Source organism: Erythrolamprus reginae, chromosome 2, assembly GCF_031021105.1.
Source record: "Erythrolamprus reginae isolate rEryReg1 chromosome 2, rEryReg1.hap1, whole genome shotgun sequence".
Taxonomy (NCBI): Eukaryota; Metazoa; Chordata; class Lepidosauria; order Squamata; family Dipsadidae; genus Erythrolamprus; species Erythrolamprus reginae.
The window spans coordinates 32,589,765-32,614,015 of record NC_091951.1 but is presented as its reverse complement, the minus strand read 5'-3'; the positions used below and the strand labels follow the sequence as shown (position 1 = coordinate 32,614,015).

Here is a 24,251-nt window from a genome sequence, read left to right as displayed (position 1 = left end):
GAACAGGGAGAAAGGAAAGGGAATAACCATACAAATTTAAAGTGACAGGAGGAAAAAAAATAAAGGCAGCGAATACATTTATAAGAAAAATGACCTGCGACATTCAGGTCTGTTTAGGGTGACCCGCTCCCTTCTTAATCAGGGGGGAGTTGGGGAGCCCTTACAGAGTAGTGCCGAGGACTTTAACACGTTTTTCGCTGATAAAGTCGCTCGGATCCGAGCCGACCTCGACTCCAATTGTAAAACAGAGTCGACTGACAACGAGTCAGTCGAGGTGACTGGGGCACGTACTTGTCCACCTGTCTGGGAAGAGTTTGATCTGGTGACACCTGATGAAGTGGACAAGGCCATTGGAGCTGTGAGTTCTGCCACCTGTTTACTGGATCCGTGTCCCTCCTGGTTGGTTTCGGCCAGCAGGGAGGTGACACGGAGCTGGGCCCAGGAGATTACCAACGCTTCCTTGGGGAGGGGAGTTTTTCCATCACTCTATAAAGAAGCGCTTGTGCGCCCCCTCCTCAAGAAGCCCTCCCTGGACCCAGCCGTACTTAACAACTATCGTCCAGTCTCCAACCTTCCCTTTATGGGGAAGGTTGTCGAGAAGGTGGTGGCACTCCAGCTCCAGCGGTCCTTGGAAGAAGCCGATTATCTAGGTCCCCGGCAGTCGGGTTTCAGGCCCGGTTACAGCACGGAAACCGCTTTGGTCGCGTTGATGGATGATCTCTGGCGGGCCCGGGACAGGGGTTTATCCTCTGTCCTGGTGCTCCTTGACCTCTCAGCGGCTTTCGATACCATCGACCATGGTATCCTTCTGCACCGGCTGGAGGGGCTGGGGGTGGGAGGCACTGTTCTTCAGTGGTTCTCCTCCTACCTCTCTGGCCGGTCGCAGTCGGTGTTAGTCGGTCCTCTCCCCCCTGCTATTCAACATCTACATGAAACCGCTGGGCGAGATCATCCAAGGACATGGGGTGAGGTATCATCAATATGCGGATGATACCCAGCTTTACATCTCCACCCCATGCCCAGTCAACGAAGCGGTGGAAGTGATGTGCCGGTGCCTGGAGGCTGTTGGGGCCTGGATGGGTGTCAACAGACTCAAGCTCAACCCGGATAAGACGGAGTGGTTGTGGGTTCTGCCTCCCAAGGACAATCCCATCTGTCCGTCCATCACCCTGGGGGGGGAATTGTTGACCCCCTCAGAGAGGGTCCGCAACTTGGGCGTCCTCCTCGATCCACAGCTCACATTAGAACAACATCTTTCAGCTGTGGCGAGGGGGGCGTTTGCCCAGGTTCGCCTGGTGCACCAGTTGCGGCCCTATCTGGACCGGGACTCATTGCTCACAGTCACTCATGCCCTCATCACCTCGAGGTTCGACTACTGTAATGCTCTCTACATGGGGCTACCTTTGAAAAGTGTTCGGAAACTTCAGATCGTGCAAAATGCAGCTGCGAGAGCAGTCATGGGCCTACCTAGGTATGCCCATGTTTCACCATCACTCCGCAGTCTGCATTGGCTGCCGATCAATTTCCGGTCACAATTCAAAGTGTTGGTTATGACCTTTAAAGCCCTTCATGGCATTGGACCAGAATATCTCCGAGACCGCCTCCTGCCGCACGAATCCCAGCGACCGATTAGGTCCCACAGAGTGGGCCTTCTCCGGGTCCCGTCAACTAAACAATGTCGGTTGGCGGGCCCCAGGGGAAGAGCCTTCTCTGTGGCGGCCCCGGCCCTCTGGAACCAACTCCCCCCGGAGATTAGAACTGCCCCTACTCTTCCTGCCTTCCGTAAACTCCTTAAAACCCACCTTTGCCGTCAGGCATGGGGGAACTGAAACATCTCCCCCTGGGCACGTTTAATTTATGCATGGTATGTCTGTGTGTATGACTGTTAGTATATGGGTTTTTTAAATATTTAAATATTTTAAATCTGTCTGATTGCTTATGATTTGTTTTTACATGTTGTGAGCCGCCCCGAGTCTTCGGAGAGGGGCGGCATACAAATCTAAGTAATAAATAAATAAATAAATAAATAAATTTATGCCAAAGAAAATAACTGTACAGCAACCTCTCTCTAAATTTAAATAGCTAATAATCCTACAATCCTAAAATGCCAACATTAAAATATTCTTTGCTTAAATTTAATCTAAGAGGTATTATCTCATTAAATATAAATAGCCTTATGTTTTAAAAGCCATTATATTTCTCTAATCTAATCCAAACCAATCTTCAAATTCCAAAATCAAAATGTGATTTTTCTAAGAAAAATATTTTTTTTCTAAGAAATCAAGCAGTGGTCTTTCAAGTCACAAGAATTTTAATCCGGATATTGTCTCTAAGCAAAGCAATCAGGTTTGCTATCTTGGCTAGCTTTGTTAGTTTCAAAATCCATTCTTCCCCTGTGAGTGCAGAATAACAAGAATTGAAAGGGACCTTGGAGGTCTTCTAGTCCAGGGGTCTCCAACCGCCGGTCCGCGGACCGGGACCGGGCCGTTGGGGGTTTTCAGCCGGTCCGCGGCACCAAGGCCCCCTCGGCCTTTCCGCGCTGCCCACCGCCCGCCCGATTTGCCCCCTCTGCTCCTCTGCCACCTCCTGCCTTTCACCGCAGCTCCTCCCGCACCCGGAACGCACGCCCTGCCCGCCTCACATTTGCCGAGAGGACTTTCGCCCCGGGCTCTCAGCAAGGGGGCTGCATGAGAGGCGGGGCCGGCGGAAGGTGATATTCAATGTCGGGGGCGCACGGGCGGTTTTGCGCGCGCTCCCTATCTCCCTGCTAGCCCACTCGGAATACTGTATTCAAAATAAGAAAAGCCTTCGCCGGCAAAGGCTTTTCTTATTTTGAATACGTATTCCGAGTGGGCTAGCAGGGAGATAGGGAGCGCGCGCAAAACCGCCCGTGCGCCCCCGACATTGAATATCACCTTCCGCCGGCCCCGCCTCTCATGCAAACCCCCTTGCTGAGAGCCCGGGGCGAAAGTCCTCTCGGCAAATGTGAGGCGGGCAGGGCGTGCGCGCGTCACCGCTGAGAAGAACGGAGAGAGAACGAGAGTGAGTGAAAGCAACAGACAGCAAGATAGAGAGAAAGTGAGAAAGAGAGAGTGAGAGAAAGGGGGGAGAGAAAGAGATAGCAAGAGAGAGAGAACAAGAGAGAGAAAGAGCGTGAGAAACAAAACAAGAGAGAAAGAGTGAGAGAGAGAGAAAGCAAAAGAGACAGAAAGAAAACAAGAGAGAGAAAGTGAGAAGAAGAGAGAGAAAGAGGGGGAGAGAGAGAGAAAGAGAGAGGGGGGAGAGAGAGAAAGAGAGGGAGAAAGAGAGGGAAAGGGGGGAGAGATAGCAAGAGAGGGAGAGAGAAAGAGAGAGGGAAAGGGGGAGAGAGGGGGGAGAGAAAGAGGAGATAAAGGAAGAGGAGAGAGAGAAAGGAAGAGAAAGAAAGAAAGAGGGATAGAAAGAGAGAGAGAGTGAGAGATGCTCAGTGAGCCTTTCTTTGAAGTTGCCTTTCTTTCTTTCTCTTTCTTTCTTTCTTGCTCTTTTTCTTTCTCTCTTTTACCTTTCCTTCCTCTATTTCTTTTCTTTCTCCTTCCTACCTTCTTCCCTCCCTCCCTCCAGTCCTTCCTCTCTTACTCTCCCCTTTCATAAGTTTCCTTGCTTCCTTCCTCTGTTCCTGTCCCTTCCCTCTTTCCTTCTTCCTTCCTTCCTTCCTTCCTTTCCTCCCTTCCTTTCCTCCCTCCATTTCTTGCTTTCCTTTTCCTTCCTCCCTTCTTTCCTCCCTCATTCCCTTCTTTCACTCCTTCCTCTCTTACTCTCCCCTTTCACACCTTTCTTTGCTTCTTTGCACCCTTCTTCTGTTCCTGTACCTTCCCTTTTTCCTTCCTTCCTTCCCACCCTCCGTCCATTCATTCACCCATTCCTCTCTTGATCGCCCCTTTTACGGCGCCGCTGACAGCTAGCTCCCCCCCCCCCACCGGGCCATGGAAAACTGGTCTAGCTGAAAGCCGGTCCCTGGTGCAAAAAAGGTTGGGGACCTCTGTTCTAGTCCAACCCCCTGCTCAAGCAGGAAAACACCTACCATTTCAGACAAATGCTTGTCCAATCTCTTCTTAAAAACTTCCAGTGTTGGAGCATTTACAACTTTGTTCCACTGATTAATTGTCCTCTCTGCTTATTGGTAGAATAAAATAGAATAGAATAGAATTGGCCAAGTGTGATTGGACACACAAGGAATTTGTCTTTGGTGCATATGCTCTGAGTCTACATAAAATATACATTTGTCAAGAATCATGAGGTACAACACTTAATGATTGTCATTCGGGTCAAATAAGCAATCAGGAAACAATATTAATAAAAAATCTCAAGGATACAAGCAACAAATTACAGTCATACAGTCATATGTGAGAGGAGATAGGGTGATTGGAATGGTGAGAAAAAAATAATAGTAATAGTAGTGCAGACTTACTAAATAGTTTGACAGTGTTGAGGCTCGACTACTGTAATGCTCTCTACATGGGGCTACCTTTGAAAAGTGTTCGGAAACTTCAGATCGTGCAGAATGCAGCTGCGAGAGCAATCATGGGCTTTCCCAAAAATGCCCATGTAACACCAACACTCCACAGCCTGCATTGGTTGCCGATCAGTTTCTGGTCACAATTCAAAGTGTTGGTCATCACCTATAAAGCCCTTCATGGCACCGGACCAGGGTATCTACGAGACCGTCTTCTGCCGCACGAATCCCAGCAACCGGTTAAGTTCCACAGAGTGGGCCTTCTCTGGGTCCCGTCAACAAAACAATGTCATTTGGCGGGGCCCAGGGGAAGAGCCTTCTCTGTGGCGACCCCAGCCCTCTGGAACCAACCCCCCCCCCAGAGATTAGAATTGCCCCCACCCTCCTCGCCTTAAAACCCACCTCTGCCATCAGGCATGGGTGAACTGAGATATTCTTTCCCCCTTGGCCTTTACAATTTGTACATGGTATGTTTGTTTGTTTGTATGGATGTGTGGTTTTACAATAAGGGTTTTTTAGTTGTTTTAGTATTGGATTTACATGCTGTTTTTATTACTGTTGTTAGCCTCCCGAGTCTACGGAGAGGGGCGGCATACAAATCCAATAAACAAACAAACAAACAAACAAATAAATAAATTATTTGTTTAGCAGAGTGATGGCATTTGGGGAAAAAACTGGTGCTCTATAGCGACGTTTTGAGGATAGAAAATTTCTCCTTAGATTGTTTACTTAGGTATTTATTTAATTTATTTTGTCAAACATGTACAAGATAGTAGATATTGGTATAAACATAAGCAAAGTAGGTACAGGTAAATTTGGACAATAAGACAGGAATGGTAGGCACATTGGTGTGCTTATGCACATCCCATTGTTCTAGGTTCTAGTTCTAGTTTTAGGTTGGTCCTTTCCCTGATTAGTTTTCCACCTTTTCTTCTTTCCATTTCTGGGCACATAACAACACAAGGCAATATGATTTTTATATTTTGCAGCAGTCAGTCTGATTAGTAGAGGACAAACTTTCCCTAAAATACAGCCCCTGTGTTTTAGAGAAGCAGCCTTACACTCTTACTAACTTCAGCTGAAAGGAAACTGTAATTTGTCCTTTTATGTCGAGCCATTGTTTCTTTCAACCATCTTCCTTGCTCTATAATTAAAAGTGACATGTTGGATGCACAACATTAAACCCTAAGCTACCGTTTCCTTTAGAAACCCCTGTGGCTGGATGGAGATATCCCGCTAAGTCAAACAGCCTGAGTGCATTTATCTATTTTTGTTTTTTTAAACCCAAAAAAAGAACCCTGAAGCTAAAACAACTTGTGTGGACATAGGCAGTGTGTAGGCTGGGTTTGGTTTGGGAGCACCCAATCCAGTTTTCCACCCTGTCCTCTTGGTGCAATTTAGGAGAAAGGGCATCTGAGCATCCATCTATTCTAATAAGAACAAAACCATGTTAATCGGGTTTCTGCGGCTAGGGCTTTTGTAACACTCCTGACACGTATTAATTATGTGCTCTTTGGAGGCGGTGTTTTGTCTTTTTTCTATGGAGGGCAAACAAACTTCTTTAAAAGAACAGCTAATTTGTCTTCTGTATCAGGCCCACCATCAAAAATGGGCGGAGAGAGGGGTGGGATGGGGACCCATGGAGGCCCTGCCAGACAGCCAGAGAATAAATGCAGGCAGCTGGATTGCTCTGAAACGTTGGATGGGACGATTTGTACTACTAATACTTAAAATGCCACTCGTTGCTTTGCCTTTTCATTGACCAGAATTTTAGAAGCCGAGAGAGCGTTTCCCCGTTAACAGCGAAATACCACTTCACTTCTTTTTTTCAATAGAATAGAATAGAATAGAATAGAATAGCAGAGTTGGAAGAAACGTGGAGTCTTCTAGTCCAACCCCCTGCTTAGGCAGGAAACCCTATGTGGTTCTCAACCTTTCCAATGCCATGACTCCTTAATACAGTTCCTCATGTTGTGGTGGCCCCCAACCCTAAGTCTAGCGCCAATTCTCCCAACAGAGCTTTAAGCTGATTAGCAGGAAGGTCAGAGGGACACCTCCAGTGTAAACGCCTGATTGGTCGGATTGTTAAAATATGTTCCAAGGCGGCGGAATAGAAGCTTTAGTTCCTAACACCATGGGAAATTTGTCTTTTCCCATGGTCTTAGGCGACCTCTGTGAAACAGTAATTCGGCCCCCAAAGGGGTCCCGACCCCCCCAGGTTGAGAACCACTGCGAGTTATACCATTTCAGACAAATGGTTGTCCAATCTCCTCTTAAAAACTTCCAGGGTTGGAGCATTTACAACTTCTGGAGGCAGGTTGTTCCACTGATCAATTGTTCTGTTAGGAAATTTCTCCTTAGTTCTAGGATGCTTCCCTCCCTGATTAGTTTCCATCCATTGCTTCTTGTCCTGCCTCCAGGTGCTTGGGAGAATAGCTTGACTCCTTCTTAATCGCAGCCCCTGAGATATTGGAAAACTGCTATCATGGTCCTTCTTTTCATTAAACTACACATATCCAATTCCAGGCCAGTAGGGTGGGAGCAGTACAGACATCGGGGGGAGGGGGGTTAGTTGGTTCCAGAGCCGTGGCAGCCACAGAGAAGGCCCTCCCCAACTTGCACTGCTTAATCGACGGGACCTGGAGAAGGCCAACCCTGCTCCAGTCATGATCAGCCAATTGTGGTCCATTCAGCAAACTGCTGTTAAGACAATAATAATCTAACGCAAGATATGGAGCATGTCATCAACTTAGTTGCTATCCACACCACTTTCCCAAACCTTTGTGCTCTTCAAATATGTCAACAATACAACTTCTCCAGCCTGTTGTCAAGATGATCAGAGAATTCCATTTGACAGAATAACAGAGTCAGAAGGGACCTTGTAAGATCATTGAGTCCAACCCCCTGCTCAATCATTTCTGACAAATGGTAGTCAAGTCTCTTCTTGAAAGCCTTCAGTGATGAAGCACCCACAATTTCTCAGGGCAAGCTGTCCCATTGGTTGATTGTTCTCACTGTCCCAAAATTACTTATTTCTAGGCTTCCTCTCTCCTTGATTAATTCTAAGGGAAAAAATTTCCATCCATTATTTGTAAAAACCCGAGTTTATCCTCCTTCTCTTCATAGCATTTATAGCAATAGCATTTAGACTTACATACCTCTTCATAGTGGTTTTACAGTCTTCTCTAAGCAATTTACATAATAATAATAATAATAATAATAATAATAATAATAATAATAATTTATTAGATTTGTATGCCGCCCCTCTCCGAAGACTCGGGGCGGCTCACAACAACGATAAAAACAATATTATACTGGCACAAATCTAATATTTTTAAAAAAACTAAAAACCCTATCATAATTAAAAACCAAACAGCACATACATACCAAACATAAATTATAATAAGCCTGGGGGAAAGGTGTCTCAAATCCCCCATGCCTGGCGGTATAGGTGGGTCTTAAGTAGTTTACGGAAGACAAGGAGGGTGGGAGCAGTTCTAATCTCCGGGGGGAGTTGATTCCAGAGGGCCGGGGCCGCCACAGAGAAGGCTCTTCCCCTGGGGCCCGCCAGACGACATTGTTTAGTCGACGGGACCCGGAGAAGGCCAACTCTGTGGGACCTTATCGGCCGCTGGGATTCGTGCGGTAGCAGGCGGTTCTGGAGGTACTCTGGTCCAATGCCATGTAGGGCTTTAAAGGTCATGACCAACACTTTGAATTGTGACCGGAAACTGATCGGCAGCCAATGCAGGCCACAGAGTGTTGTAGGTACGTGGGCAAATCTGGGAAGCCCCATGATGGCTCTCGCGGCCACATTCTGCACGATCTGGAGTTTCCGAACACTTTTCAAAGGTAGCCCCATGTAGAGAGCGTTGCAGTAATCGAACCTCAAGGTGATGAGGGCATGAGTGACTGTGAGCAATGACTCCCTGTCCAAATAGGGCCGCAACTGGTGCACCAGGTGAATCTGGGCAAACGCCCTCCTCGCCACAGCCGAAAGATGATGTTCCAATGTCAGCTGTGGATCGAGGAGGACGCCCAAGTTGCGCACCCTCTCTGAGGGGGTCAATAGTTCCTCCCCCAGGGTAATGGACGGACAGAATCAGCTTATTGCCCCCAATAATTTGGGTCCTCATTTTACCAACCTCAGAAGGATGGAAGGTTGAGTCAACCTTGAGCCAGCGGTGAGATTTGAACTACTGAACTACAGCTAGCAGTTAGCTGAAGTAGCCTGCAGTGCTGCACTCTAATCACTGCGTCACCCCAGCTCTATTCCTTTGATATATTTTTTTCTTTCTTCACTATGGTTTCCTTTCCAATTTCTCCCTCGCAGCCATTGTCCTCGCTATGAACTTTCCATTTTGCTATGTCATTCAGAGACCAAGATTGAAAGAGCTTTTTAAATACTGTACAGTATATGTTTTCTAGTATCTATTCCCACGTTAGAGATATCAGAATTGGAAGCTGCAGTCTTTTACCTGCAGAATCTACCACTGAGCTGTTTTGGGCTGTGGGTGAAAACACTCAAAATTGTAACACTCCACCACCTGCAGCTTCGAGTGGTACATTCCCTAAAGTATTCTTCTACTTGCTAGGGCTGAAAATTGTTTTCCTTGATATTAAATTGACTGACTGAACGAATGAATGAATGGTTCCTAAGAACGCTCAGGAAGATAAATTTATCTCAGCATCTACTGTTGTCCTACTATCGTGTTGTGAGCCGCTCAGAGTCCTTGGAGAGGGGCAGTATACAAATCTAATGAATAATAATAATAATAATAATAATAATAATAATAATAATAATAATGCCACATGATGCTGTGGCACAGATGATCCACTGGAACTTGTGCCGGAACTACCATCTACCAGTGGCAAAGAACTGGTGGGATCATAAGCCCGAAAAAGTGGTCGAAAATGAGCAAGCAAAACTACTGTGGGACTTCCGACTTCAGACTGACCGAATTCTGAAGCATAACACACCAGACATCCTGATTGTGGAGAAAAAGAAAGTATGGATCATCGACATCGCAATCCCAGGGGACAGCAGAATTGAGGAGAAGCAGCTAGAGAAATTAGTGAAATACGAAGATCTAAAAATCGAGCTGCAACGACTCTGGCATAAGCCAGTGAAAGTGGTCCCAGTGGTACTTGGCACGCTGGTCGTAGTGCCAAAGGATGTCAGCGGACATTTGAAAACCAACGGAATTGACAAAATCTCCATCCGTCAATTGCAAAAGGCCGCTTAATTGGGATCGGCAAACATAATTTGCTGCTACATCACGCAGTCCTAGGTGCTTGGGAAGCGCCCGACTGGTGATGAAATACGAAATCCAGCATAGTGATCTCATTTGCTGTGTTGAATTGACATAATAATAATAATAATAATAATAATAATAATAATAATAATAATAATAATAATAATCGCAGCACCACTGAGAGCGTCCTGACATATGACATTCTTGCATGGTACAGGAGCAGCTCTATAGTGATTAAAAAGGCTCTACAGAGAATTATTAAAACTGTCCAGAACATCATTGGGCTCCAGCTACCCTCCCTGGATGAGATCTTCGCAATCCGCTGTTCTAGGAAGGCGCATAACATTCTCAGAGACTCTTCTCCTCCTGCTTACAATCTGTTTGAACTGTTGCATTCTGGCAGAAGATGCAGAACAATTAAAACTCGGACCACACGTTTTTCTGAATAGTTTTTATCCGAGAGCTATACTCGGACTTAACAATGAACTAAAGAGTTGCCGTCAGTGAGCTGTTGGACATTATTTCTTGGTCTGTTGTGTAGATGTCTGGGTGGTTCAGGGTGGGGAATTTGTAGTGGGTGGGGCATTTTTGGGGGGGAATGTTATGTGTGTTGAGACTGGTTTTAGTGTCGTGTGACTTTTGTTGCATGTGTATACTGTGTATTCAAATACAATGTTAGAATGTCTAGGTAATATAATAAAACTTCAACAAACTTTAAGCAGAATTAATGTAGCAACATGGGTTAGTCAGTCAATGAATCAGACTTAGTGCAAATATAGAACAATATTATTATATACAGATAGGCAAATAAACAATAGTAGTTTCACAGTCCAGTATCATACACATATAATCCTAATAATGGTTTACAAATCAGGTTGTCGCACACAGCAAAATATACACACAGCAAATATAAATCTCTCTAGTATAAACTCCCCCAAGAGGAACATCGTTGGCTCCCTCTTGTGGCCAACCAGCAAATGACTCTTAAAGATACAGTCTTAAACTTACATTGTTAGCTTCTGTATTGCAACATCCAACATATTTATTATTATTATTATTATTATTATTATTATTATTATTATTATTTATTGGATTTGTATGCCGCCCCTCTCCGCAGACTCGGGGCGGCTAAAAACAGCAATAAAACAGTATATAACAAAATCCAATACTAAAAACAGATAAAAACCCATTATATAAAAACCAATCATACATACAGACATACCATGCATAAAATTGTAAAGGCCTAGGGGGAAGTGTATCTCAGTTACCCCATGCCTGGCGGAAGAGGTGGGTTTTAAGCAGCTTTCGAAAGGCGAGGGTGGGGGCAATTCTAATCTCTGGGGGGAGTTGGTTCCTGAGGACCGGGGCCGCCACAGAGAAGGCTCTTCCTCTGGGTCCCGCCAAGCGACATTGTTTGGTTGACGGGACCCGGAGAAGACGCACTCTGTGGGACCTAACTGGTCGCTGGGATTCGTGCAGCAGAAGGTGGTCCCTGAGGTAATCTGGTCCGTTACATATAATATACTAACAATGACAATAAAATATTTAGTTATCTATCTATCTATCTATCTATCTATCTATCTATCTATCTATCTATCTATCTACCTACCTACCTATCTACCTATCTATCTATCTATTTTTTATTCAACTTTTCGATTGTTGTTTCCAGCCCTACCCTCAGGCCAACCCACCTCCTCCACCATCCCTCTCCCCAACACAGATGACGCCTGGCATCGCCATCTTGGAACCCCGGCGCCCACCCCACGATTACCTTCCCATCGCTGTCCTCACCACCATCTGCTGCTTCTGGCCCACAGGCATCATTGCTATCATCAAGGCTGTGCAGGTGAGTGGTGGGGTATCCAGCAAGCGGGGTACAGGAGATGGGTTTCCAAATGCAGCAACTGTATTTATTAGTCAGGATGGACATTCAAGGCTGTTTTTCTTTTCAGGAAGTGCATTGTCTAGGAAACGGGTGTCAAACTTGCAGCCCGCGCGCCAGATGCATCCTTGCCCAGTTTAGCGAAGGAGGAAAAAAAGTTGCAATACGTCATGTGATGACGCCATGATGACACAAGTTTGACACTCGTGATCTAGGATAGTGGTAGGCAAAGTTGTCTCCTCTATGACTTATAAACTTCAACTCCCAGAATTCCTGAGCCAATCATGCTAGCTCAGGAATTCTGGGAGTTAAGGCCCACATGTCATAGAAGAGCCAACTTTGCCTACCTCTGACCTATACCATTTGAAACAAGTGACTTTGCCTGCTCCTGATCTAGGACATCAGAGGGAACATAATTGGGATTCTGGAAGCTATATCTTTTTGGTAGGGAAGGTTTGCCTATTTGCCGATTACTCTAAAGTATGCAATATTCCTGGAGGGGTCTGCAATATGGTAAATGATTTAGCTTTACTAGATAAATGGCCAAAGCAATGGAAACTGCAGTTTAATGTTTCCAAATGTAAAATAATGCACTTGGGGAAAAGGAATCCTCAATCTGAGTATTGCATTGGCAGTTCTGTGCTAGCAAAAACTTCAGAAGAGAAGGATTTAGGGGTAGTGATTTCTGAAAGTCTCAAAATGGGTGAGCAGTGTGGTCGGGCAGTAGGAAAGCAAGGAGGATGCTTGGCTGCATAGCTAGAGATATAACAAGCAGGAAGAGGGAGATTACGATCCCGCTATATAGAGTGCTGGTGAGACCACATTTGGAATACTATGTTCAGTTCTGGAGACCTCACCTACAAAAAGATATTGACAAATTGAACGGGTCCAAAGACAGACTACAAGAATGGTGGAAGGTCTTAAGCATAAAACTTATCAGGAAAGACTTAATGAACTCAATCTGTATAGTCTGGAGCAGCGTTTCCCAACTGGTGTGCCGCGGCACACTAGTGTGCCGCGAGACATGGCCAGGTGTGCCGCCAAGCTCCAGCTGGGCAGGGCGCTGCCGGTACTTCCGTTCTGGGGCTCCCGCTCGCAGCTGTCCCCCGGCTCCTGCTCGATGCCGCGGTTTTCGGCACTCTCCTGCTGGGCCCCAAAGAAGGAAGGCAAGAAGAAGGAGAGCTCCATTCTTCGCGCCTTTTTCCCGCCTTCCTTCTTTGGGGCCCAGCAGGAGAGCGCCAAAAACCGCGGCATCGAGCAGGAGCCGGTTGACAGCTGCGAGCGGGAGCCCCAGGACGGAAGTACCGGCAGCGCCCCGCCCAGCTGGAGCTTCTCTGGCGTCGACGGCAAGTGTCCTTTGTGGCCCGGCGGGAGGGCACTGGCGATGGGAGCGGGGGGGGGCGGCGAGAGGGCGCTCTCTCTCTCTCTCTCTCAGCTGACTGCAAGCGGGAGCCCTGACGATGGCGGTTGGACGTGCTGCTGGACGTCGTACATGCTGGCGCTGCGGGCCTGGCATATACGGTGTCCAGCAACACGTCCAGCTGCCGCCGTCAGGGCTCCCGCTTGCAGTCAGCTGAGAGAGAGAGAGAAAGAAAGAGAGACATAAGAGAGGCAGAGAGAGAGAGAAAGAGAGACATAGCAAGAGAGGCAGAGAAAGAGAGACAGAGCAAGAAAGAGAGGCAGAGAAAGAGAGATAGAGAAAGAGAGAGAGAAAGAGAGACATAGCAAGAGAGGCAGAGAGAGAGAAAAAGAGACATAGCAAGAGAAAAAGAGAGACTTAGCAAGAGAGGCACAGAGAGAGAGAGAAAGAGAAAGAAAGAGAGACATAGCAAGAGAGACAGAGAGAGAGAAAGAGAGAGAAAGAAAGAAAGAAAGAAAGAGAGATAGCAAGAGAGGCAAAGAGAAAGAAAGAGACATATAGCAAGACGGTGAAAGAGAGAGAGAGAGCAAGAGAGAGAGAAAAGCAAGAAAGAGATAGCAAGAGAGACAGCGAGAGAGAGCAAGGGAGAGAGAAAGACATAGAGGAAGGGAAGGAGGGAGAGAGAAAGAGAGCAAAAAAGAGAGGAAGAAAGAAAGAAAGAGGGATGGAGAGAGAGAAAGAAGGGAAGGAAGGAAAAGAGAGAAAGAGGGAGAAATAGAGCGAAAGGGAGGAAGAGAGAGTTTTTTTGTCCAAACTTTTCTTTAGCCCCCCCCCCCCCTTTCAGTGTTCCCCAGGATTTTGAAAATATGAATAATGTGCCGCGGCTCAAAAAAGGTTGGGAAACACTGGTCTGGAGAACAGAAGGAAAAGGGGGGACATGATCGAAACATTTAAATATGTTAAAGGGTTAAATAAGGTTCAGGAGGGAAGTGTTTTTAATAGGAAAGTGAACACAAGAACAAGAGGACACAATCTGAAGTTAGTTGGGGGAAAGATCAAAAGCAATGTGAGAAAATATTATTTTACTGAAAGAGTAGTAGATCCTTGGAACAAACTTCCAGCAGACGTGGTTGGTAAATCCACAGTAACTGAATTTAAACATGCCTGGGATAAACATAGATCCATTGTAAGATAAAATACAGGAAATAGTATAAGGGCAGACTAGATGGACCATGAGGTCTTTTTCTGCCGTCAGTCTTCTATGTTTCTATGTTTCTATATTATAAATCAGGGCTCCCCAAAACCTGGGCCATGGCCCACTACTGCAGCCTGTTTCAAACTGGGGCGCATGAGCAATGGGCAAGTGCACAGATATGCAATAGCATTATAGCAATAGGATTTAGACATATACCACTTCACAGTGCTTTACGGCCCTCTCTAAGCAGTATACAGAGAGTCAGCCTTTTTGCCCCCCAACAATCTGGGTCCTCATTTTATCGACATTGGAAGGATGGATGGCTGAGTCAACTTTGAGCCTACTGAATGTCAGCGGCCCAAATAGTTAGAGATTTAGTAGTAGTAATATTCTTATTCTTATTCTTAATAATAATGATAATAATAATTTAAAATAGTATAAAAAGTTACAATATCAGAAATAAGACAATAGAAACAAACAATAACCCTAAAATAACATACATACAGTCAGTCAGTCATGATCCAGGGCCTGCCAGATGATAGTGCGGATCTCCGGAGGCAGTTGGTTCCAAGGGGTCAGAGCTGCCACTGAGAAGGCCCTTCCCTGTTGTCCCGTCAATCAACATTGTTTGACAGATGGGACCTGGAGAAGGCTGACTCTGTCGGCCGTTATTGGCCACTGACAAGTATGAGGTAGCAGGCGATCCCATAGATAGACTGGTCCTAAGCTATGTAGGGCTTTAAAGATGATAACTAACACTTTGAATTACGGTACTTCCGGAGACCAACCGTTTTTTTAAAAAAACCTTAGCCCCTTATGATTCATGGACTTCAACTCCCAGAACTCCTCAGCCGGCATACTGACTAGGGAATTCTGGGAGTTGAAGTCCATGCCTCATAAAAAGGCTAAAGTTGAGAAACACAAATCTGGACAGGCTTTGGTCTCGTAGCTGCCTGTGATGATGGTTTAGTGAGCAGGACTACAACCTAAATAATAGTGTACTGCAGCTGCATTGAAATCCAAGTGTCTTTGTTGCCAAACACCTTTAAAGTGCTAAAGTGACTGAGGAAATCCTTCTGGAGTAGAGAGCCCCCTTTCCAGATCTGGAAACGTCACGAGATGAAAAGAACCTACAGCCCAGAAAAGGAAATGGATTGAACATATGCCGCGGGTACTCCCTGTTCACGTCTGGCTGGTAATCCTCACCTCCCACACATGTACAGTACTGTACACATTTTGTAGAGTCAAGCGGCTTTGTTCTGAATGTAATCCAGGGCTTTGAGGAGCCAGGCAACCATTTTGTCACAGTGGAAGGCCACAATGTGCCCACCTCCATCTGAAGTGTTGCATTCACCTCTTTGTTTATCTGCTCAAAGGATGAGTAACGTGTCAAATTGGTGGTTGACAAGCCGCCGAGAACACTTACTCAGAGGACATGGAGAAGCTATGTGAAAAGATGGTAATACTAAAAAAAATACATATTTTTTTGTAGAGGGGCGGAGGGGGCGGCATACAAATCCAATTTAAAATAATAATAATAATAATAATAATAATAATAATAATAATAATAATAATAATAATATGAAGTATCAGATGAAAAGAAAAATGATTTCAAAGGGCATCAGGAAATGAAAGACTGGCTTAGGCTGCTCTTTTAACACAGGTAGTCCTTGACTTACGACAATTGAGCCCAAAATATCTGTCGTTAAGTGAGACAAAAGTTGTTACGTGAATTTTGCCTCATTTTGTGACCTTTCTTGCCAGTTGTTGTGAAGTGAATCGGCTGTTAAGTGAATCATTAGAGTGGCTAACTTAGTAATATTAGCAATAAAAATGTTGTGCTCAATTGTGGTTGTAAGTTGAGGACTGCCTGTATTCTGCTAAAGTGAAGGAAACAGGAACGTATCAGGTAGCTCTTAACCTTTCTTATGCCGCAACCCCTTAATACAGTTCCACATGTTGTGGTGACCCTCCCAACCCTAAAGTCTAGTGCCAGTTCTCCCAACAGAGCTTTAAACTGATTGGCAGAAAGGTCAGAGGGACATCCCCATTGTAAACGCTGTAAATTTGTCTTTTCCCATGGTCTTAGGCGATCCCTGTGAAATGGTCATTCGACTGGGACCCCTATAAATACTGTATAAACTGTCAGGAAACTAGGTAAACTGTCAGGAAACTCTCCTCTTCCCTCACACTCATCCTCACAAGGAAAACTAAAATGGTAGTAAGAATTTCCAGAGTAGAAGATCCATTCATGTGATTGAGACTAATAACACCAGTTTGTTCTAGTGCAGAGGTCTTCAAACTTGGCAACTTTAAGACTTGTGGACTTCAACTTCCAGAATAATTCTGGAGTTGAGGTCCATAAGTCTTAAAGTTGCCAAGATTTCGACCCCTGCTATAGTGGTTTAAGACACCAGGCTAGAACCAGGAGATTGTTGAGTTCTAGTCCTGTTTTAGAAACATAGAAACATAGAAGACTGACGGCAGAAAAAGACCTCATGGTCCATCTAGTCTGCCCTTATACTATTTCCTGTATTTTATCTTAGGATGGATATATGTTTATCCCAGGCATGTTTAAATTCAGTTACTGTGGATTCACCAACCACGTCTGCTGGAAGTTTGTTCCAAGGATCTACTACTCTTTCAGTAAAATAATATTTTCTCATGTTGCCTTTGATCTTTCCCCCAACTAACTTCAGATTGTGTCCCCTTGTCCCTGTGTTCACTTTCCTATTAAAAACACTTCCCTCCTGGACCTTATTTAACCCTTTAACATATTTAAATGTTTCGATCATGTCCCCCCTTTTCCTTCTGTCCTCCAGACTATACAGATTGAGTTCATTAAGTCTTTCCTGATATGTTTTATGCTTAAGACCTTCCACCATTCTTGTAGTCTGTCTTTGGATCCGTTCAATTTTGTCAATATCTTTTTGTAGGTGAGGTCTCCAGAACTGAACACAGTACTCCAAATGTGGTCTCACCAGCGCTCTATTTAGGCATGAAAGCTATTAGATCTGGGTGACTTTGGGACCCATCATTCTCTCTTAGCCCATCCCATCTCATAGATTTGTTGTTGTGGAGAAAATAGGAGGAGGAAGGAATATTAGGTATGTTTGCTGCCTTGAGTGGTTTATAAAAACAAATAATAAATGTGCATAAGAGCGGCGTCTCACACTTAAGAGGAAGGTACAAAAGAGCAAATTCCACTCGTCCTGCAGTCTATTAAAGGATTCTTCATCTCCTACACTTTAGCTTTTCCCATTTGTTGAAGAGCGTGTTAAGATACCTTGAATGGGGGAAGGCGTCTATTGTGCTATGTGCCTAACGTGCTTTGCAGCTGCAGCGCCTGTGTTCTCCTCCTGTTCCCACGCTCTTTGTTCCCTCCGTCAGGTGCGGACTGCTGTTGCCCGCGGCGACATCGTATCGGCTGAAATTGCCTCTCGGGAGGCCCGCAACTTCTCCTTCATCAGCCTGGCGGTGGGCATCGCCGCCATGGTCCTTTGCACCATCCTGACAGTGGTGATCATCATTGCCGCTCAGCACCATGACAACGATTGGGACCCCTAGTGACCAACCGCCTCTCTTCGGCCTACTCCTGCACCCTGACAACTGGTCACAACTGCTCTGGCAACAGCCACCCCCCGGGGGATGGTCCTTGGCAACCGCCTCCCCTCCTTCTCCCCCTGTCTTCGCCCTTGCCGACAACATGCGGAATGCTTGGCAACCCTTCTCCGCCCACTCTCCGCCCACTCCCATCGTCCTTGGCTGTTGTTGGCCTTGCTGGCCGTACCGACTCAGCAAAAATTACTTCCAGGGGACTGCCATTCAGACGTGCTCCATAAGCTAAGGCTCCTAGCGAACATGGCTTGTCCTCCGTCCATTCCTTTCCCAGAATACGTTGCTTGCTTCCTTCCTTCCTGAGGAGTAGGCTCCGCCTTCTGTGACCAAGAAATAACCATCTTCCTCCCGCTGTGTTTGCATGCCTAGTGCTGCCCTTGTATGGACCGGGACCGCCAGCGCAGTCTTGGTCAAAGCCCTGTCTCTCTAATCCCCCCCCCCAAATCATTTTTTTCCATCGGCTGCTTCCCTTTCTCCATTTTTTTTGCAATAGCTAGAGGCACCCAGTATTTGGAGAGCCTGATCGGCTTTCTCCCTGTTTTAATCTGAGGCGAGAAAGGAACCGTTGCTTTCAAGCCAAGCGAAAAAAAAGTCACCCTCTGTAAGTAGGAAGACATATATTTTCATATGCTGTTTAGCAGTGTTGCATTCGGTAAGCGTGCAAAGTACAATCCATAGCCTGTTTTGTTTTTAAGTTCTGTTTTGCAGGGCTTAAGCATCGTTCTTTTTATACCTTTCATTTTGCACCATCGTTCTCTAACATTTCTTCCTTGGAGAAGATTGTGGAATTTGTAGTTTGGGGGTTTTTAAACTCTGTATTTAGTTTGATTTCTTCCCATCTGGTTCCACTGCTCTGCAATCCACGTTTTTATGTTATCCTCACCATTTTCTTAACAGAAGGGCTTAAGAGAGTTTTGTTGCTTTGTCAGTGACTTTTATTCAGTGAGCCAACTCTTTGGCTACTGGCTGATATCCACGGTCAATTAGGCAAGGCATATTGCAGTAAACTTCAAAGGGAGGAAGGAAGGAGGGAAGGAAAAGGAGGGAGGGAAGGAAGGAAGGAAGGAAGGAAGGAAGGAAGGAAGAATGGCCTAATAAGAACTGCAGCTAGGCAATTCTTTGATACTATCAATACTTCGATAGCAGCCAACACAATAGTGTCAGAAAACATTGCAAGATCTAGCTGATCGAGAAAACAAGAAGGGGCAAGGACATGAAAAGTAACTGGAGGAAGAAAGCGGCAGCAAAAATTCCAGGTGTCTGTCAATAGGGGAGGGGTCCAATTCCAGGATCAAGTAATGCCCAACCTAGGGGAAAATCCAGAAAAGGGTTCCAGAGAAGATGCTTTTATAGCACCATATGCTAAATAAAAGAATAAAGTCTACTTTGAATATGGCTGGCGAGACAATAGGATGGACTACTACACCCTTGCAGGTCAAAAGTGGGAATTGTATATTGCTTGTTCCCCGGCTTTAAATATTAACCAGCAAGTAGCGCCAAGTGAGCACATTAGACAAAGTTTAGACCCTTATTTGACTTGCTACACTTACTTGTCTGATCATCTATCATCATAACCTGCCTCAGGCTTACTTTTTTTTAAAAAAGCGATCCACAGAACAGCCTAATAGGAATAGTCCTCATCTTAACTGTTTACAATAAAAGTTCATAAAATTGGGTTGGTTAGCGTGACTGATCTGCTTTATGGCCATGATGACTAGGGTCCATTATGGTCATAACTTAAGGACTCCCTGTAGCAAGCCAAAAGAAGGAGCGAGCTATTCTGGTTATTAATACCAACTAGTTTTTCAGGGAGGATTTGGGAAAAATGCTCAAAATCGCAATCCATGCCTATGGTCCGTAATCAAACAATGGTCTGTAATCCACCACTTTTGGGACATCCAAATGGATTGTTGGAGACGTTCTATAATGATGCCACTAGAAATGGTGGTGGCAGAATCCTACCTTATTTCCGTCTGGAAGTGAACGATATTGATAAGTGATTTTTTTTTCCTATGAATGACCCTACCAGGTAGTAAATTAGCATAGAAGAAAGACCAATACTGTTCCTTTTGAGGTGCTGGTTTATTACATGCAAGTAGTACACTAATAGATATAAACAAGGGAGAACAATTTACAGAAACAGCTCCTTTAATTTCACAAATAGACATCAGACAATTTAAGACTTTGACACCACGCCTCGTTCTGATGAATAAATAGATAATTTCTAAGTTGCATCGGCCAAAATTGATTGGCTGGTTTAATGGGCACTCAACATGGTGCGTTTTGGAGATCAGGCATGGGGAGGCTTCGATACAGAGTATTTTTCCCCCCGCATTATTTTTAAGGCCTCCTGTCAATCTCCAATGTGTGCCAAATCTCACGTTGTCATACAAACTTCCCATTCATTCCCCCTTCCCCCCCCCTTTGGATGTTGGACTCTATACTCTTATCTCTGTCTGCAAAAGTGACATGGTTACAGAATCTCTCTTAATAAAGACATTTGATTGATTCCCGGCGTCTGATGTAATTCTATTTACAAGCGGAAGGTTCGATATCCTTTCTTTCATCCCAGTCCATCATTTCTCACCCCCTCTGTTGGCTTACCATCCCCAAGTTCTGCAGTCTCTTAGGAGATGGTTGCTTAGAAACAGCAAAAAAGGGGGATATGTATGGATTTCAAGCAATCGCTGGGCATGTGACAGCCGTAGAAAAGCAAAGAGAGAACTGGAGAAACTTATAATAATAGCAAGAAGGGTGGGAGGTTTTGGCTTTGCTCCACTACAGCAGAATCTCCAGCTGAGTATCACACCTGCAAGGTTTTAGGTTTTTTTAAAAAATAAATAAATAAGGATTCTGCAATATTCATATTCCTTCCTTGCCTTGCGAGCAAGTACCACTCCCCAAATTCTGCCTATGGTATAAATGTGCATATGGTTTACTACCTTTGTTTCCAAGATGCAAGTTTTCAAAATCTCTTCCTTTCTCCTTCAAATGGCATGGAGACCAGGGGAGGGGTCCACTTACCTTCCCCACCGCTTCGCTTTGCGATGGAAGGGTGCGAGCGAAGTGAGTCATGTCGTGCAAATGACCCTTTGCGCATGTGCAGAGGGTTCTTTGCCAACTGCAGCAACTGGAGAACTGGTTTGTGGGCATGGACATTGCTGCCAGTTCAGAGTCCTCGTAGAGGGGCAGCATATAAATCCAATTAGTAAATAAAATAAATTTAAAATGTACTAATTGCTATCAGAGGTACAGGTGAACTGTTCCAAACCAGCATCAAACCACCATTGCTCTAATGGGCCACAAAAGCTAACTTTAAAGCAGCTCTGATAATGCTGTTTCTTTGCTTAAGGAAAAAATGAGTAATTTAATCCAATTTATCTAACTGGGAAGTCCTCAAACCCCTAGCAAACATTATCTTCCTGTGATTTTTGTTATCAAAGAAATTGTGTTTTCTTGCTAATCTTCACAACTGAAACTTGTCTGGGGGGAAAAAAACACCACCACATCTCTGCATTAAAAATAAAGACGGCGGACTGTGGCTTCTATACTAAAGTCCTCCATAAAATCCCTCGTTTGTACTTGTGCAGTGTGAACCCAGAGTCACAATGTACCATGTGTAAATCTTTGAGCATGAATTGTGTAGAGAAGGAATAGGGGAAATGTCATTGGCCTTCCCTGATTTTAACTTCCAAAAGCAGAGGAAGGCCTTGGGAGATTAGGCCCATTTAAAAACGAAACGCTGACTATTTTGTATTTTTCATTATATATTTTTCATTGATTCTAGAGCAGAGGGTCAAACTTCAAGGCCTGCAGGCCGCATCCGACCTGCGATGCGGTCAGATCTGGTCTGCAGGCCCATCCTAGAAAATGTAAGGGGCTGGCCCGCTTCGTTCGGCCTAGTCTGCCCAATGTGAAGAGGAAACATTGGATCAGCGTGGCTTCGGCCTAGTCTACCCGATTCAGGCAATAAAGTCACAGTGACAACAGCAAATGGTGTTCGATTTGGGAAAATACATCAAAGTATCATCCTGCCCAGCCATTAAACTTCATAGCAATAACACTTAGACTTATATACTGCTTTGTAGTGCTTTTACAGCCCTCTCTAAACTGTTTACAGAATCAGCACATTGCCCACAACAATCTGTGTCCTCATTTTACCGACCTCAGAAGGATGGAAGGCTGAGTTAATCTTGAGCAGGTCAGGATCGAACTCCTTGCAGTTAGTGGAGTTAGCCTGCAATATTACATTCCACCTGAATCACTAACGAAAATGCAACTCCCAAATGCTGACACGGTCAAATGGTTTTATTCAAGCAAACATTTTCTGCATGGCTTGAGCCAATCTAGCATCCCGGGCCCGGATCCTCTCAGTAACCCTTTCTAATTCCCGTCGAGCTGCTCGGTTTCCTGGCTCTACTCGCAAAACCCCTTTGAGATCTTGCGCCGCCCCCTCCAAGTCGTTCATGGCATCATAGGCCAAGCCGCGACGAAACAAGGCCTTGGGATTGGCCGGTTGGAGCACAAGAGTCTTGGAGCAGTTTTGAGCGGCATTGGCCGGCTGGTGCAACCGTAGCTGACAGGCGGCCAAGTTAGTATGAAGCTCTGCCTTGATCTGGTCATAATCCGGGGGTGGAGCAGCTACCACGAGCAAGTGTAAGGCCCTAGCGTAGCGCCTGGCAGCTGCGGCAATAGCTCCCGCCCTGTACAGCTCACTGCCACGGTCTTTATTGCTAAGGACCAAGTCCCACTTCTCGGTTGCGCTCATTTCCCAAGAGTCTTTGGCCTCCGTGAAGCTCGCCAGCTGGACGGCGATGGCGCCGCCCTCTGACAACCTCAGTTCAGCCCGCTCCCCTGCCAGCATGGTTTCCAAACCACGGTCCACCACACCGTCCCATTCGGCGTCGCCCCCGCCCAGCTCCACTTCAGCCCACCTGGAGGACGGGTAACTCAAGGGCCCTTCGTGACTGGCCTCGATGAACACTTGGCAGATAGACCCTTCCTTTGGTTTATCTAAACCTGTCCCGGCTGTTAGGATCAGCTTGACAAAGGTGCCGTCTGGGCAAGGCCAGCACACACCTGGCTGGGACTGGATGGGAAGTGGTGGGTCCTCTTTTACCTTGTCCCCCAGATTCTTTTTTTCATGCCCAAGGGGAGCGTCTTGGATGTTTTGGTCACAGATGGGGGTTTTCTGGTCCAGAGTCTTGCCTGCTTCCCGTTCTCCAGCAGTCTGGCTTTTCAGACCAGCTTTCTCTGAGCTTGCCATCCCTTTCTCCTCTACCCTGAGGTTCCACGTCGAACGATGAGAAAGTCCTGGGTCCCATTAAGAGAGAGAATGGGAGTTATTCTAATGTGGAATTGTTAAGACCTTGGAAAGAATGACAGAATAACAGAATTGGAAGGGACAATGGAGGTCTTCTAGTCCAACCCACCCACCCACCCCCAGTTCATGCCGGAGATCCTATACCAGTGATGGTGAACCTCTTTCGGTTTGCGTGCCAAAAGGGGTGGGTATGGGCAGTGAAGGGCTACCAAAACGTTTACTACCACACTGTCGGGGGTGGGTTATGCATTTTCTTTCAACATCTTTCAGTGCAAATTGGGTACTCTGTGGTGGAGCTCCATTTTCGCTACCCCACGGGGTTCCCCCCCCCAATCCGGGCAGCAGCCCATCCCTGGGTGTGGATGTGCTAGCATGCGTTCATGTGTCCACATCCCCCCCCTCCATGTATGCGCGCCCCCACACTGTCCCCCACGCAAATGCACAGGCCTTTCTGAAGCCTGGTAGGTGAAAAAAAATGCTTAAACGGGCACACCGGAAGTTTGGGAAAACACACTTCTGGTTTGCCCATTGTGCTGTTTTTTCCACTCGAGGGTTCAGGGAAGCTTCCTGAAGCTCTGGAATACAAAAGAACAGCGCAGTGGGCAAACCGGAAGTTCAGAAAATATACTTCCGGTTTGTCCATTGTGCTGTTTTTTGTACTCTGGGATTTCAGGAAGTTTCCCTGAACCCTCTGAAATGCAAAAAAGCAGCACAATGGCAAACCTAAAGCATTTTAACTGCTGGGTGATTTTTTTTTTTTGCCTCCGGGGCTTCAGGGTAGTTTAGTTTTAGCTTCCCTAAAGTGTCCAGGCTGAAAAGGCTGCTTTTCAGCCTTTCCCAAAGCTGAAAAGCAGCTAGCCATCACACGCATGCATGCTAGAGCTGAAACATGGCAAAGTCTCATGTGCCTTCTGATATGGTTCTGCATGCCACCTGTGGCATGTGTGCCATAGGTTTGCCATCACGGCCCCATAACATTTTGGACAAATGGCGGCTCAATCTCGTCTTAAAAACCTCCAGGGATGGAACAAATACAATTTCCGCAGGCAAGCTGTTTCACTGATTAATTGTTCTGTCAGGTATTAACATATAGAACTTGACAGATATAAATTGTATTCCTTGAAAC

General features: G+C 45.7%; 2 protein-coding genes across 5 annotated transcripts in view; one reads left to right on the top strand and one right to left on the bottom strand.

The window, feature by feature from the left end:
* PRRT1 (proline rich transmembrane protein 1) overlaps positions 1-20,311 on the top strand; it is a 58,465-nt gene extending 38,154 nt beyond the window's left edge. Inside the window, exons 3-4 of the mRNA XM_070737702.1 lie at positions 11,417-11,593; positions 17,575-20,311. Of these exons, the coding sequence (XP_070593803.1) occupies positions 11,417-11,593; positions 17,575-17,751 (354 nt within the window). The 3' untranslated portion in view covers positions 17,752-20,311. The remainder of the gene's footprint in view (positions 1-11,416; positions 11,594-17,574) is intronic.
* The window catches only part of FKBPL (FKBP prolyl isomerase like), a 29,505-nt gene continuing 25,119 nt past the window's right edge, over positions 19,866-24,251 (bottom strand). For 2 of the 4 annotated variants that reach the window (XM_070737694.1, XM_070737693.1), the window contains exon 2: positions 19,866-23,115. In XM_070737694.1, the coding sequence (XP_070593795.1) occupies positions 22,115-23,068 (954 nt within the window). In that variant the 5' untranslated portion in view covers positions 23,069-23,115 and the 3' untranslated portion in view covers positions 19,866-22,114. Of the gene's footprint in view, positions 23,171-24,251 lie in introns of all 4 variants that reach the window. The other 2 variants (XM_070737697.1, XM_070737696.1) reach the window with 1 other exon arrangement.